Here is a 14,791-nt window from a genome sequence, read left to right on the forward strand (position 1 = left end):
CTATCACTGGGAATAATCACAGAGCCACAAAACATCCTTGGAGTTCAGTTTGAATATTATACTTTTTTATTTTCAATTTTCAATTTTTGAAATCTGATACAAGCAGAAATGAAAGCAATCTGTAAAGATTGCTCTCCCATATTCTGGACAATTTGGAACTGTATGCCATATACTATTGAACATTACTTTATAATTAATTATTGTATTATTTTTATTACCAAGAAATGTACAATCATGTCCAAAATTATTGTCTCATATCTATAAATATGTTGTTGTAGGAATATAATTTCATAACGAATTCATCCGGTATTTTTTATAATGTTAGTATGTGTATAATCGGCAAAGACATGTAGGTGGCAAATTTCATGTCAAACGAACAGTAAATAAGAACAATAAAACGAAAATAAAACTTCCTTGTCCATTTAGCAACATTTTGTTTTACTCATTCTAATTTTCGTATTTATAATTCTTTTCCTGTAAAATTTACCACAAATATACATTTCCCGATTATACACATAGTATCAGTATCAAAAGTACCCTGCAAAATCATTATCAAATTATATTCGTACAAGAAGACAGTTATAGATATGCGACAATCATTGTGAACATGAGTGTACATAGAAATATCATAATGTCTTTTGTTATTTGTTGACACTTTGTATTATTCTTTATGCATGTATACTTTTGTTATCTATTTTTGCGAAGACCGAATGTGTCATTTTTTTTTCAATTGATGTCCCTCAATTGTTATTCAAAATATAAATGATTAGTGCAAATTGTACACTCTTTCGTTAAAATGAATGCCATCGTCAATACAGTATTTTCTTTTGTGCAAGTACTGTGCAAGACAGTGCATCTAATACATTGCAGTGACTAGTGAATCATGACACCGCCATGTCTCTGAAACGAAAATGCGCATTTAATTTAAATCTACACAAGGAATATACTTTCATTAAAAAATATACAAATTCGAGTCCCAAAATGGAATCTGTTAATCAGGTTTACCCCCCCCCCTCCAGTTCCGCATTCATATGCGTCAGATTCTTGCAAAGTAAAATTCTTTTCACCTTGAGGCTATGCTCATCTTCCAAGAAGCGGACCGCCCCCCCCAAACGAACCTTCTGGATCCGCTAGTGGGTCCGACTATAATTGAGCAAAATTCCAAGTACTTTGTGAACGTTTAGGGAGAAAAAGTAACATCTGATATAAGAAAAGCTTACTTCAAACAACTCAATTCCGAGTATGTGACCAGTTTCTGCCTAAAACTATTAAATTGGTGTGAATGAAACCGGTTTAACGTCTGGTGGAAAACTTATTTCAGCAAAACAAGACAGTGATGAACTAAGATCATGTGCCTAAAATAATGAACTCTGTACACATCCAGCAATTAGGCTGGATACCCTGAAGCCAGGAGATAATGCGTTGTTGAAGAGTGTCGCATAAAAGTGCAGCAGGAACACACAACTGCGAGTGATTTTTCTTTACTATTTCAAACCGAGACATTCTGCACAGCAAGTCACATTAATGCATTTGGGCCAAGAATGACGAATGAATGCGTCATTTGCTATTAGTGTGTCAAATTTCGTTCCGGTGACACACCGTTGCAAAATGGGTCTCGTGAACACCGACTGTTCAGATGAACTCCTTAAAAGCACCGTGTAAATGGAACCTCGAAAAAAATTATTGTGTCAATGCAAACGAGTTAGACATATACTATACCACTGTCGTTTGTCAACTCTGTACGATTGGTACGGTGAAGAACTTGGACTCATTGGTGCCGCATGAATTGACACCGGCCAGCAAGAATCGCTGACTGGAGCTGTGCAGTTCTCTGAGTGTAAGGAATAACCGAGAAAGTTTCCTGCATCGAATAGTCAATTCAGATGCAAACGGATCTGAGTGACAATCGTAAGCGGTCAGGGCAATGGGTGAATCGTGATCAACAACCAGAATGGTTTCCTAACAACCTTTGAACCCACAGAAGGAATTGTTGCTAGTGTGGTGGAAGTGATGCAACATGTCTTTCTCAAATGATGTGAAACCATTGATGTAGATTCTAACAGTGCTGAACTCTATGAAATCCACTTCAAATTTGTATGCAAGTATCGAACAATGGTCAAGAGACATGATGTCTTTCTGTTGGACGACAATGCTCGTCCACATTTCGCGCAAAAGACAGTGCAAATTCTCCATGAGTTGCAGTATACAACCTTTCCTCACCCATGGTATTCCCCTGATTCTCTCTCACTAACTACCACCTCTTCTTGGGAGGGATGATTTTTCCTGATTACAGGGAGGTTCAACGTGCGGTTCAGAATTTTTCGCATCGTTGACCCCAGATATATTTCGCCAGGGAATCCAATCGTAAGATGAGTGATGGCAAAAGCGTGTGGTTTCAGACGGCGATTATTTTGATTAACCAGGTATTGTAGTTTACATTTATTCGTTTCTCGAAATGACATGCCTAGGGCGGACATTTCATTTGCATAAAGCCAATAGTACTAAAGAAGTTATTAAATGACTAGAAAATGCAAGACATAAATACATAATAAGACAAGTTATACAATGATACAACGATTCCAGTATTTTATTTATTTATTTTAAACAACGAAAGTTCGATACATCCTACATTTCTTATATAAGCTTCTTCGTACTCCAATGTGATCATTTTACCTTGACAAGAAAACATTAAGAATGTTTAGTACAATCACATTTTGAATTATTGCTCTTAATCTCTTTCAGGTCCCATGGCCCACCTGTTTCATACTGTTCATGAACAAACATACACCGCACATGTTGTAAGTTACGCAGCTGCTATTGGTCCACACAGAAACAAGAGAACTGCAACTATGGTCAGTGGTCATGTTGGGAACTCTGTAGCTATGGTCAGTGGTGCTGATAGGAATTCAAAATTTTACGTGAAACTATTACCTACACTTTTGTTCGTGATGAGGAAGTATTTCCTACCTTGAGAACAACAGCTTTCTAGTAAAACTACTATTCTTAACATCAACTAGATTCGTGCAACGTGCTTCACGTAAAGTTACGTTCATCACTCGTCTACTTTTTCTGCATTCAATAACTAAACGTTCGATGTGAAGCCATCATTATGCTTAACATTTTATGAGAAACAAATATGCAGTTTCTGAAACTATTTTTAAAATAAAATAAATGTTACTGCAATAGGATAATCGTTGTTTAAATAAAAATACGAAATGCCCCATCGTATTACTATGCACCCCCATCCACTGCGTTCTCCAAACTGAACGCGTAAATGAATGAGATAATCGTATTTTGTATTTCAAAGAAGCCAATGTATCAAATGTGCTTACACGTCCAGCGTTTTGTTTCTTCTTCTTTTTTTAAAAAAAATGGAATTTCGTAAACATCGAGATAATTAAAACTTCACTAAATGACCACTAGTCATCATATGAAAACTCCTCGTAATTTGCGATTCCAAAACAGATTCTTCGAGATAATGAAATAACATATTTAAGTTTTCATTTCTATGTAATAAGAATTTTTACTCCTCCCTCTCCACTGAGGTTGAAGTTTCAAAAATTTCTTGCATAATTTAAATTAACTACAACTAACTATAACTTATCATAATAAAAAAATATTGCTATCCATAAAGTAGCTTTTTCGTAAAATGTGACATACGTTGATATTCTGACTCATCGCTGAATTGTTAAAGTCAAGTATGTGTATCAAAAGCCCCATATATCAATTTCACGTTTTTATATCTGGAAATTCAAAGAAGAAGACGTGTTGATAGTATAATGACTCTTCCCTCCTCGAGACGGAATTTCCAACAATTTGACCAATCACAATACCAAAATGATACTGATCCAGAAAATAACTTCTGCGTGATAATTCAATTCCCGAAATTTAACACATAAATTGTTTTGTGTATATCAGGACCTTGGAAGAGAAAGGGCAAACCCGAAAAATCGATTTTTCTTTCCTCGCATCGGACAGGTCTGAACAACATACAGATACCGCGTTTTGCCCTGATTTGCCCTTAGGTTTCTCATAGTTTCAAGATAAACAAAGATTCGCCCATGCTATCTTAATGTACTTGCAAATCTTTCAGCTTGATTTCCCAACACCCCGATTTCAGGATTAGCCCGTTCTCTTCCAAGGTCCTGTCCTGATATATAGATGGCATGTATTGAGAGTACGCTCTAAACTCGACAACTTTAGTTACGGGGATAACTGTATCGTTACTAATGTAACTTCAAAATTATTATAATTATGTACATTTGTTAATTTTATTTCAACATTTAAAACGTGAAAAACTGAGACAAGAAAAGTGTGTTTTCCTTTTAACCATGTAAACGCGGGTCGATTCCCGGTGGAGAATCATGTAGTTTGGATCTCATATTAAGTCGAAGGCTCACGTCTCATACAATTTCAGTGGTGAAAGGGGCATTAAACTTAGAACAAGCCAATGCAATATACACGGTATGATTCTTAAGTACTATTTCACTTATTAATTGTTCTTCCACTATAAGATATAAATGCATTTTCAACAACGGAAGCTACCGTTTAGACTGAGCTGTCTGAAACATCTTATTCGTATAACTGCTACAAGAGTTATATTAATGCTTGAGTACATGCGTAAACTGCAGTAACGCATGTACAACAACATCCATGTATTTAATTCTAATTTAAATATTCTATAATAGAATGAACTAGTAAATAGGATATAGTAAAATTGATATTTTTCTGCTGAAGTTATGATAATTTTTCAGGAGTGTCAATTCAGATGAATACTCGTATAGTCTGTTCACTCACATCAGTGGTTTATGGTTCAAATAGCAGAATTGGCTATTAGAGCACAATGTTATTATGCTTGGTAAAAAGATATGTGAACTTTTTACTTTTGATTGTTACTAACTAAATTAAACTTTTACTATAATTTTATGTGCTTTAATTTAATTTTCATTGTGTGTATTTTGTACATTTGGTAATTGTGTGTAATAAAGTCTTAATATTAAAAAAAATATTTTGTATTTCAAAAAACTAGCCTAGATTCAAAAATTAGTACAGATGATCATAAAATAAATTAAATATCTAATTTGAGTTCACACTCGGAACGATTTTTCTGATATTCCATACTCTATTCTAAAATTCACTCTAAACGAATTTAGATAATTACAACTGAAGAGGTAGATAAATCTCCTTAAGTCCACTGCTTGTGTAGAGGATGAAATTTTCCTTACAACTCTATGGGACTTTCCCGATACACCACATTTACAGATACTTATGAGGAGTAGCCAAAGGAAGTGTGTCTTGGGATAAGGAAGCAGTTCTTCCAGTGATCAAGTTGGCGGAAATCAAAGTAATTAGTGACGGGCATCGTCAGAATGACTTTAACAGTTGGAATACTGCGGGTTGAAAGCAATGGGAAACTCGACTCTCCTAGTTCGTTAACAGTAAAAAGGAAACGTATGTACGATGGTCTCATGCAGGTCAAAACATAGTTCCGGAGATGACTCCCCCTCCCCATTCGTATTTTTGAGACGGAATGTCCTGAGCAAAACTACTGGACGATAAAAAAAAACTGCAAGTAAGAGCAAAATGATTAATAATAACCCGTATGTAACGTATATACCATGCAATGTTACACGGAAGCTTCGTGGTTAAGCGGTTAGCACACGCGCCTTGGGCGTTGGAGACCCGGGTTCGATTCCTGACGGGAACTCAAGTAGATCGGATCCCATGTTAATCTATAAGTCTACGTCTGATATAGCCTAGCTGCTGAAAGGAACGCTAAACTGAAACTCAAATCAAATGCCATGTTACAGAGAGAAAAATTGGAAACTTGTATCTAAACTTGGTACGAGTTTATAAAGTAGGATGGGGAATTATTGAGTAATCGAAAAGCGAATGATATAGAATGATTTACTAAAGTATTGAGACGGGATGGATGGTAGTTCAAAATAATTCATTGACGACAGGGTTATGATGTTAAGACTTAAGGGAAAAAGAAGGATCCAGCTGTGGTACAGACATGCACACCGACTACCTATAACACAATCGATGAAGTATTGGACAATTACGAGAAAATAGAAGAAATCAGACAGGAAAAAATGGGCTGCGTGCATAACCGTAATGGGAGACTTTAATGCAGTTGTGGGGGAAGAAAAGAAAGACAAATATGGTTTAGACGAAAGAAATGAAAGAGGAGAAGGAATTATCTATTTTTGCAGACAAATTCCTAGTAATTGGGAACAATTGATCCAACCAGCGTAAGAAAAGCTAATATACATGAAATTCTCGATAGATGGCCGAAAATATCAAATAGATTATGTTATAACTCTGGACAAATATCGGAATGGCCCGGATTGACATTTTTCTGATCGTAACTTTGTGCTGACCAAAATGGATATCCAACTGAAAAACGTAGCCAGAAGGAAAGTAGGTAATGTCCGGATGGAGTATTGGACAAAGGTGCCATGGAATTTGTCACATGTTATAATTTCAAGAAGCTTGTACAACTTGTTAATATGAAATAAGATTACGTTGTTTTAAGACAATTAATGTTCAGATTTGAATATAATACGAATAAAGAGAATTTCAGAATAGCCCAGAAGTGTATACATGATATACGAGTAGAGAGTAAGAAGTTAGGCAAAGTTAGTTAATAGTTACTCAGTTGCTTAGATTTCCCCAAATAGACAAATAAAATTAACACATTTGCTTTGTAAACTAAGCTCAAAATATAACGTCTAATATACCAACCGTAGTATTAGCGTGACTTGGTCACACTATTCTCTGATTGGCTGAGGGACGTCATGTGACCTGATCATGTTGATATCATCGGGTCAATGCCCTCTTGATTTTGGCAGAGATACTTTGGCCCACCTCTTAAATTTTGGGAGCGGTACAGAGAACCACCTCCATTAAATTTTGGAAATTGCCAAATTTGAAAATTTGGCATGATAGTATAGGACCAGGGTATGTACTTCTGTAAATTATGGGATCCATCTCGTTCCCTTTTATGGGTAAAAAAAAAAAAAAAAATGTAAATTTCGGAGTTTTTTCATTTCTTACCTATTTTGTTCTCTCTCATGAGGTTTTATTACTTTATATAGTTATATGAGTAAGTACAGGACCCCATTCTCTTTTATAAGATATGGTTACAATGACGCATCCCTCTTAAATTTTGGGAGGGAAACCCAGGACTACCCCTTAAATTTAGGAATTATCAAAAAAACAAATTGGTAAATATTCTCTAGGACTATAATATACACCATTATAAATTTGGGTGGTTCATCTTGTTCCCTTTTATAGGTATACTATTGTCAAAATTTTTAATTTTCGAAGGTTGACCTAATTTATCTTCTTGGATAAAGAGTTTATCATGTTATATGGTTACATAGTTGAGTATAGGTGTCCATTTTCTTTTATAAGATATGGGTACATTGTACTTCTCTAAAGTTTGGAAGCAGTACATTGGATCACTCCTTAAATTTGGGAATTGTAAATAATAATAATAATAATAATAATAAATAATTAATAAATAGAACTTGGTAAATGTTCCCTAGGCTCCACTGTAAATTTTGGGTTGTCCTACTTATCCTCTTCTGTGGTTAAAAAAAAGTCAAATATTACTATGATCATGTGGTAAGTTATTGACCTAATGTATTTTCTTTGACAAGTCTTTAACACGTTATGTGGTTACATCGTTGAGTACAGAGTCCATTCTCTTGCATAAAATATGAGTACTTGATGTTCCCTTCCCAAAATTAGGGAGGAATGTGTTAGTTCATCCCTTAAATTGGGGAATTCTTTAAAAAATGGTAAATTTGATTGATCCTGCTTATCACCATCTATGGGTAAAAAGTTGCCAAAAACTACAAACGTAAGCAATATGTTGTACCACGTGGTAAGTTACTGACCTAATTTATCCCCTTTTACTGAGGGTTTATCACGTTACATGATTATATAGTTGAATATAGGAGTCAATTCTCTTTCATAAGACATAGGTACATTGATACACACCTCTTATTTTTCTTGAGGAGTACATAGGGTCACCCTTAAAACTGGGACAAAAAAACAAAGTTTGGTAAACGTTCTCTAGGAATTGAATATACAATTTATTAGTCATGTTTTCTGTATAAGGTAGGAATTTTGAATGTTATACATTAAGGTCGTTGATAGGGTCCTGGTAAGTTTTAGAAGAATCTACCCTTAAATCTGATGAAACGTTTTATATTTATGTGATGATTTCATTTCTTGATCTTGTTTAATGTACCATATTAAAATACCTTTGATTTTTAATTAAAAATAAAAAAACATAGATACGCATACATTGTATTTTATTAATTGTTCTTGTTTTTTATTCATCTTTTTCTTTTGGTACATTAAGATTGCTATCGACAGCGGGACGCTCGTCAAAGCAAGAAAATTGAAACGTTCATTTTATTGGTTCCCCCTCCCCCCAACTCTGGTGAAAAAAGGCACGAGTTAGCAACAGTGCAACCAGTCTTATCGTCAGTTTCGACTTAAAAAAGCCAAAATTGGTTTTGTGTTTATATGTGTGTATGTCTAAAACAACTCTTTGTTCGAAAAGTTGCTGAGAGACTTTTCCTGCGTCAATTCTCACGGGAATAAAATGTAACAAGTCACCCCAATTGCCCAAATGATATCTAAACTGATTCCCGATTGGACAATTTTTCGGTATCAACCAATGATGGACAATGTTACATTAAGTGGGTAGGTGCTAATCATGTGGCCCACGGTGACCAGAAGAAGCGCAAATCAGTTGGACAGCACACCTCAAAATTTCCATCACGGAGAGAGTCGGGAAGCGAATACTGAAACCTCCACCACAAAAAGGTCGTGTGGAGAGTAGCCCGACCAACAACTAGTGGACAATAGCTCTAACTGATTCAGCCAAGTGGCAGGTTAAAACGAAGACTGTTTTGTAGTTTTGTTCATAAAACATTTGTGAGTGTGCTATGTGTAGAGTACTTTTCTTCGGTCATTAAGCAGTTATAAGAAGAAGACACGCATCAGTTATTTTAGTGTGCAGAGAATTTGCTGGGAACATACGAAATCGTCGGAGGACCGTTAGGTCGTACATTTCAAAGGGATATGTTGTGCTATGGAATTTTCTCTGGATGAAACTAAGTAAAAATGTAAATTTTGTTTTAAGACAGCGGCTGAAACATTCGAGTCATTTTTCGCAAGTGCTACATTTCTTCAGTATTGTGTCAAAATCAGAATTAATCATATAACCAGCACGCCAACTACGGATTTGTTTGTTTGTTTTTTTTTTTTTTAAAAAAAAGCAAAAGAAAGTAAGATTCGTTATATATATCTCTTTTTCCCTCGGATCTCGATTCCTTGGATGTTTCTTTTGATTTCCTCCCCTCCACTACTACAAACCAGCCCCTCAAAAGTAGGTCACAACTTCTTTGGAAGAAAGCCCCCTGGGGTGACATCTGCCGGGCTATTGATCTGTTTCCTTGGTGTTTGTTAGAGGTAGGAACTGTTGACGACGCTGTGGACTTATTTACATCTGTTGTCCACTCAGCCATAAAGGACTTTGTGCCGGTGAAAGCATCAAAATCGAACAGGTTTCCGGTCTGGTACGACAATGAACTTCGTGAACTTCTTAAAAACAAAAAGCTTGCCTGGACTCTATGGAAATCACATCCGAGTGACTACACATACAAAAACTTTGCTAGAATTAGAAGTCTTGCCAAGAAGGTACAGCGGCGTAAATATTTTGAATACATGGACTCAATTGGTAATTTTACTGTTAGTAACCCTAAAGTCTTTTGGTCTGTAATTAAATCTAGAACAAAATCTCCGGGCATACCGGCAACAGTTCAAGATGAAAATACTGAAGCGAGTGATGATCAAAGACCCGACCTCTTCAACAACTACTTCTGCAAAACATTTACTTCCCTTCCCTCTACAACCCATCTTCCCCCTCTCCGCTCCATCTGTTCGGACACCTTATCCAATCTCTCTACCACCCCGGGCGAAGTTCTGGCTCTCTTGCTATCGTTATCTCCACACAGATCACTTGGACCTGATAAAATTAGTCCTCTCTTTCTCAACAAAACTGCTTCAGTTATTGCGGTTCCTCTATCTATCTTATTCAATAGATGCTTCAAGGAAGGGTATTATCCCACCAGTTGGAAACTAGCTCACGTGACCCCAATATATAAATCAGGACTTAAAGATCATGTGTCCTCCTATAGGCCAATATCTCTTCTTTCTGTAATATCAATTATCTGCGAAAATATAATCAAAGACAGGCTACTTAAATTCACCTCACCTTACATCCATAGTTCTCAGCACGGCTTTCTACCGAAAAGCTCAAGTCTCTCAAACTTAAGTACTCTTCTTTCTTGTGCAGTCAAATGTATGAATAACAATACTCAATTAGATGTTATCTACTTTGATTCTGTCAGTCACATTCATCTTCTTCATAAACTCTCCAATAGATTTAATGTACATGGCAAATTTCTCTCTCTAATCACAAGCTACTTGAAGGACCGTAAACAGAGAGTTGTTCTTTCAGGGGCGACTTCTAACCTCCAACCCGTGATCTCAGGGGTGCCTCAGGGGAGTGTACTTGGGCCTCTGGTGTTTGTCCTGTATATGGATGATCTCTACACGCACTTATCAGCTCAACCTAGTGGCCTTCTGCTTTTTGCTGACGATTGTAAGTTATACAGAGAAATATCGTGTCTCCATGACACAACTGCTCTACAGGAAGACATAAATCACCTTACAGGCTGGTGTGAAATGTGGCACTTGAAACTCAACAGTAAGAAATGTGGCAGTATTACTATTACTTTGAAAAAGTCTCCTGTTCCCTCCACATACCATATCAACGATTCCCCTATCACACATTCTGCTAGTCATAATGATCTTGGTGTCATCTTTGATTCAAAACTCACATTCTCTGACCATATCTCCTCAATACTAAAGAATACAATGCGCATGTTGGGACTTCTTTATCGATTCACCGAACTACGCACTGTTTCTTCATTAGCAACTTTTTATAAGACTTTAATAGCGCCCAAGATCGAATACTGCTCTCCCATATGGGCCATGGCAGCACCTACACATCTCTCCAGACTTGATTCTGTTCTCAGTTTCTTCATCGCTATAGTCCGTTTTCGTGTTCCTGCACTTCGAATATTATCTAAGAAGGAACTCTTGCGACATCTTAATATTCAGACTCCTGAAGTACGCAGAACTATCTCTGACCTGAAATATCTACATAAAATAGTTAATGGAAACTTAAGATCGGAAATATTACTTCAGGAACTATCCTTACGTGTCCCTTCCCGCATCACCCGGAATACCCACCTATTCCATCTTGCCCGTCCTAGGTTGGCTGTTATACAGAGGTCTCTTTTTTATAGAATACCAAACTGTTATAATGAAGTGACAACTGATGTGGACATTTTTTCGAGCTACCCAGTGTTTGAAAGAGCAATTAAGCGAGCTTTGACGGAATAGTTTTACTCTTACACTCTTTTTTTCTATGTTGTTGTTATTGTTATCTTGTTTTTTTCTTTCTTTTGTTAGCATGTCCCTGTGTAAAATGGCAAAGTTATGCTGTATCTGGGAATTCGTTCAATAAATAAATAAATATATATATAGAGAGAGCTTACCTTCGTATAAGCCACTTTCATCGAAAGTTTAGTTTGTATATTTTGTTTGATCGATCTTTAAGTAAAGAAAGAAAAAAAGAGTTAGGGCAATAAAGTTCATTTAATACTTTCACGGTCGTATAATGAGTTTAGATTGTAAAGTAATGTAAATGTATTTCTTATTGTGTTCTCATGTGCATGCAGTATTACATGACTAAATCGATTATAGAATATGTAATGTAGGTAATTTTAGAATTGAAAATATGATCCTTTAAATGCAAATTGTTATCAGCGTAATCATTTAATATTGAACTTAAAAATCCCTCATACCGCGAGGACGTAGGTTGTGGTATGTGCTTCTGGTAATTGATGGGAGCAGTGAGCTATTCCTCGCGTCGAGTTTAAAAAGGCAAAAGAAAGGCGTGTAATATTAAACATTACAGGTACGTAGATAGCTCAAACACAACCACATACGTTGGGTACCAACTTTCACTTAAATACTTCCAAGTTTAAGTGACAGTTTGCAAAGCATGATATGTATCCTGGTGTGGTAGATGATTGGGAGATTCACATGTTAGTGCGCCTTGACGTTAAGTGCAAGGATGAATAGACGTGGCCTTCCGCATCAGCGATAACAAGATGTTGACAATATTTACAGTTATTGTAGATGTCGTTTAATCACATATACACATTTTGTGTCCTTAAAAGTTTGTGTTGCATCAATGATACAAGTTTCTTGTTTAGACTTCTTGATTGTGATTTGTTTCCATGTCATGTAGCGTAGCACTGGTTGCAAAGCTTCATATTGTGAGTTAAAAAAGAACGAAAAAAATATTTTGTTATAGAAATTGTATGATTGATGATGATAAAAACAAAAACAGGTAAATATTATAAATTTACCTGGAACGTATATTGTAGCAGTCTACGGTTATTCACAAAAGGTACCGTTGTGGACATGTATTGAAATTCAAGGAGGAATTTTCCTCAAGCTTTACAGCATAAATAAAAATAAGCATAATAGCCACACTGCTGATTCAAGACTGCATTTGACTATTGTTATATTTATAATACATAAAATGAAGTATTGAAGTTGTATATTTTCGAAATTTACTCAGCTTCTATGATACTCTTCAACTATACAGCAAGTGAGAAAATTTTCGAAGCAAGATTTCCTTTGCTGCTTGCAATAAATATTACTAATTCAATTTTCAAGGCTTGAGGTATCGCTCGAGAAAGGCTGATTTTGGATTGAAGTAAGAGACATAACTAAAGGGGTACCTAGCCGAAGGATCCTCGATCTAGTAGCGTTTTCGGCAGAGCTGAGGTTCGACTCCAGTCGGGCTCAAGCTTCAATAAAGCCGAAACATTTATCACACACGGCGATCCAATACGCGTTTGGTACCGCAACAACCCATATTTATACACCTATTTTATTGGATTTGTTGCGCCGAAGCACGCATCATAGTCGTGCAATTCTACTCATGCATGTTTCATTTCATTCCCATGTTTATTCATGATGTTACGATTTTCACAAACATGAGTACATTTTCCATACACTTCATTTCAATGAAGACTAAAGAATCACAAATAATATCACACATCATTTATTTATATTACACAACTTTCGACATATGTTTGCAATTCGAAATTGTCAGCTTTTATCGTTCTCAATGGAACCAATTTTGCATCTTGGACGTCAATTTCGTGTTCCTCTGCTTCTATCCACGGGAAATCCTGTAATGTATCAAAATAATCTTTGATAGAAATATAAAAACAAAATTTAAGCAAAGTACAAACTACGGAAGTATTCTAGTTCCCCTATGAAAAGTTTATTTTGCCCCTACAGCTAGCGCCACAATATGTAGTAGAGGCTTATCTCAATGCTTACTGAAATGTCCTACAGAAGCAAAGAATATTAATCTTCACTAATGGCATTTTGAAAAGTTCAAGTTTCATCATTCGTAACATTGAGAATGCGAGGTTTACAGCCGGTTACATCTATTCTTGAAGAAAGAAGTACCTGACCACAATTAAAAATCAATAATTGATCATTCTATGTACAATGTGCTAGAAAGTAAGGTGGACAAAAAAAAAAAAAAAAAAAAAAAAAAAAAAAAAAAAAGGGAAGAGGCTGCAGTTCATGAATAAGGCCAAAACGAAGAAGTTAGCTGAAGCCGTGGTGCATGAAGGCTTCTCACTTGCGGTAAGTGACTTGCCAATAAATGCAGAATACGTATGATGATGATGATTATATATAATTTACTTTAACAGTTTATAAAAAGTACAGTAACCAAAAAGTTATTGTTGTTTCTGATGTCCCATTTGATAAAGCGTTTATAAAAAAGAAACAAAGTGACTTAATCGCTAGAAAAGCGATGGAATTAGGGTGACTATGGACTTGCCCCAATATAGGCATTTTCTACACACGCAGTAATCACAGCTCGTCCAGTGTCTAAAAGAAATGAAGTATCGAAGTAAGTCGTTAAGGTTGTTTGCTATATCACTAATGTGGCCCTGTCAGCAGCCACATCAAGTCATCTATTTGGTCTAGGAATTAATTCGTGCGGTTTTACAAAAGATGGCGTAACTAGCTTATTGTCCCATAGTTTCGTTGATCCAAACATGCGTTGAAAACTACTGTCATTGAGCATCTTGTTTAGTATATGTCAGTTGCTTGAAGCGGAAACAACAACATTTTTTCTTCAACTGAAAATGGCGCATTTTGTGCCTGATAAAGTGTTTTTGCGGGGAGTTATTCTTCATTGCTTTAACATGAAGAAAAGTGCTACCGCAAGTCATCATATTTTAGTGGAAGTGTTTGGTGACCATGCTCTAGCTGAGCGAACGTGTCAGAAGTAGTTTGCACGGTTTAAAGGTGGTGATTTCAGCTTGGAAGACCAAAAGCAATTTGGACAGCCAAAAGAATTTGAAGATGAAGAATTGAGAGCATTGCTTGGTCAGGATTCGTGTCAAACGCAGGACGAACTTGCAGAAGCATTTGGAGTTGAGAAAACAACAGTTTCCAAACGTCTCAAAGCCATAGGAATGATTCAAAAGATGTCTTATTGGGTTTCACATGAATTGAAAAGAAAGACGTTGAAAGAAGAAAAACCGTTTGCGAATTGCTGCTTCAAAGACAGAAAAGGAAGGGATTTTTGCAT

At 36.0% G+C, this 14,791-nt stretch overlaps 2 protein-coding genes across 3 annotated transcripts in view; one reads left to right on the forward strand and one right to left on the reverse strand.

The window, feature by feature from the left end:
* Positions 1–8,709, forward strand: part of LOC145671205 (alkaline phosphatase-like) — a 130,401-nt gene extending 121,692 nt beyond the window's left edge. Inside the window, exon 9 of one of the 2 annotated variants that reach the window (XR_014128468.1) lies at positions 2,743–2,870. Coding sequence is in view for 1 of the 2 variants with exons in the window: in XM_081740063.1 (XP_081596189.1) it covers positions 2,743–2,972 (230 nt within the window). In the remaining variant the exon portion in view is untranslated. Of the gene's footprint in view, positions 1–2,742 lie in introns of both variants that reach the window. The other variant, XM_081740063.1, reaches the window with a different exon arrangement.
* Positions 8,710–13,218: 4,509 nt separating this feature from the next.
* PolZ2 (DNA polymerase zeta subunit 2) overlaps positions 13,219–14,791 on the reverse strand; it is a 76,616-nt gene continuing 75,043 nt past the window's right edge. The window contains exon 5 of the mRNA XM_081740064.1: positions 13,219–13,364. Coding sequence (XP_081596190.1) covers positions 13,239–13,364 — 126 coding nt within the window. The 3' untranslated portion in view covers positions 13,219–13,238. The remainder of the gene's footprint in view (positions 13,365–14,791) is intronic.

Source organism: Thermobia domestica, chromosome 15 (genome assembly GCF_964235325.1).
Source record: "Thermobia domestica chromosome 15, izTheDome1.hap1.1, whole genome shotgun sequence".
NCBI classification, from domain to species: Eukaryota; Metazoa; Arthropoda; class Insecta; order Zygentoma; family Lepismatidae; genus Thermobia; species Thermobia domestica.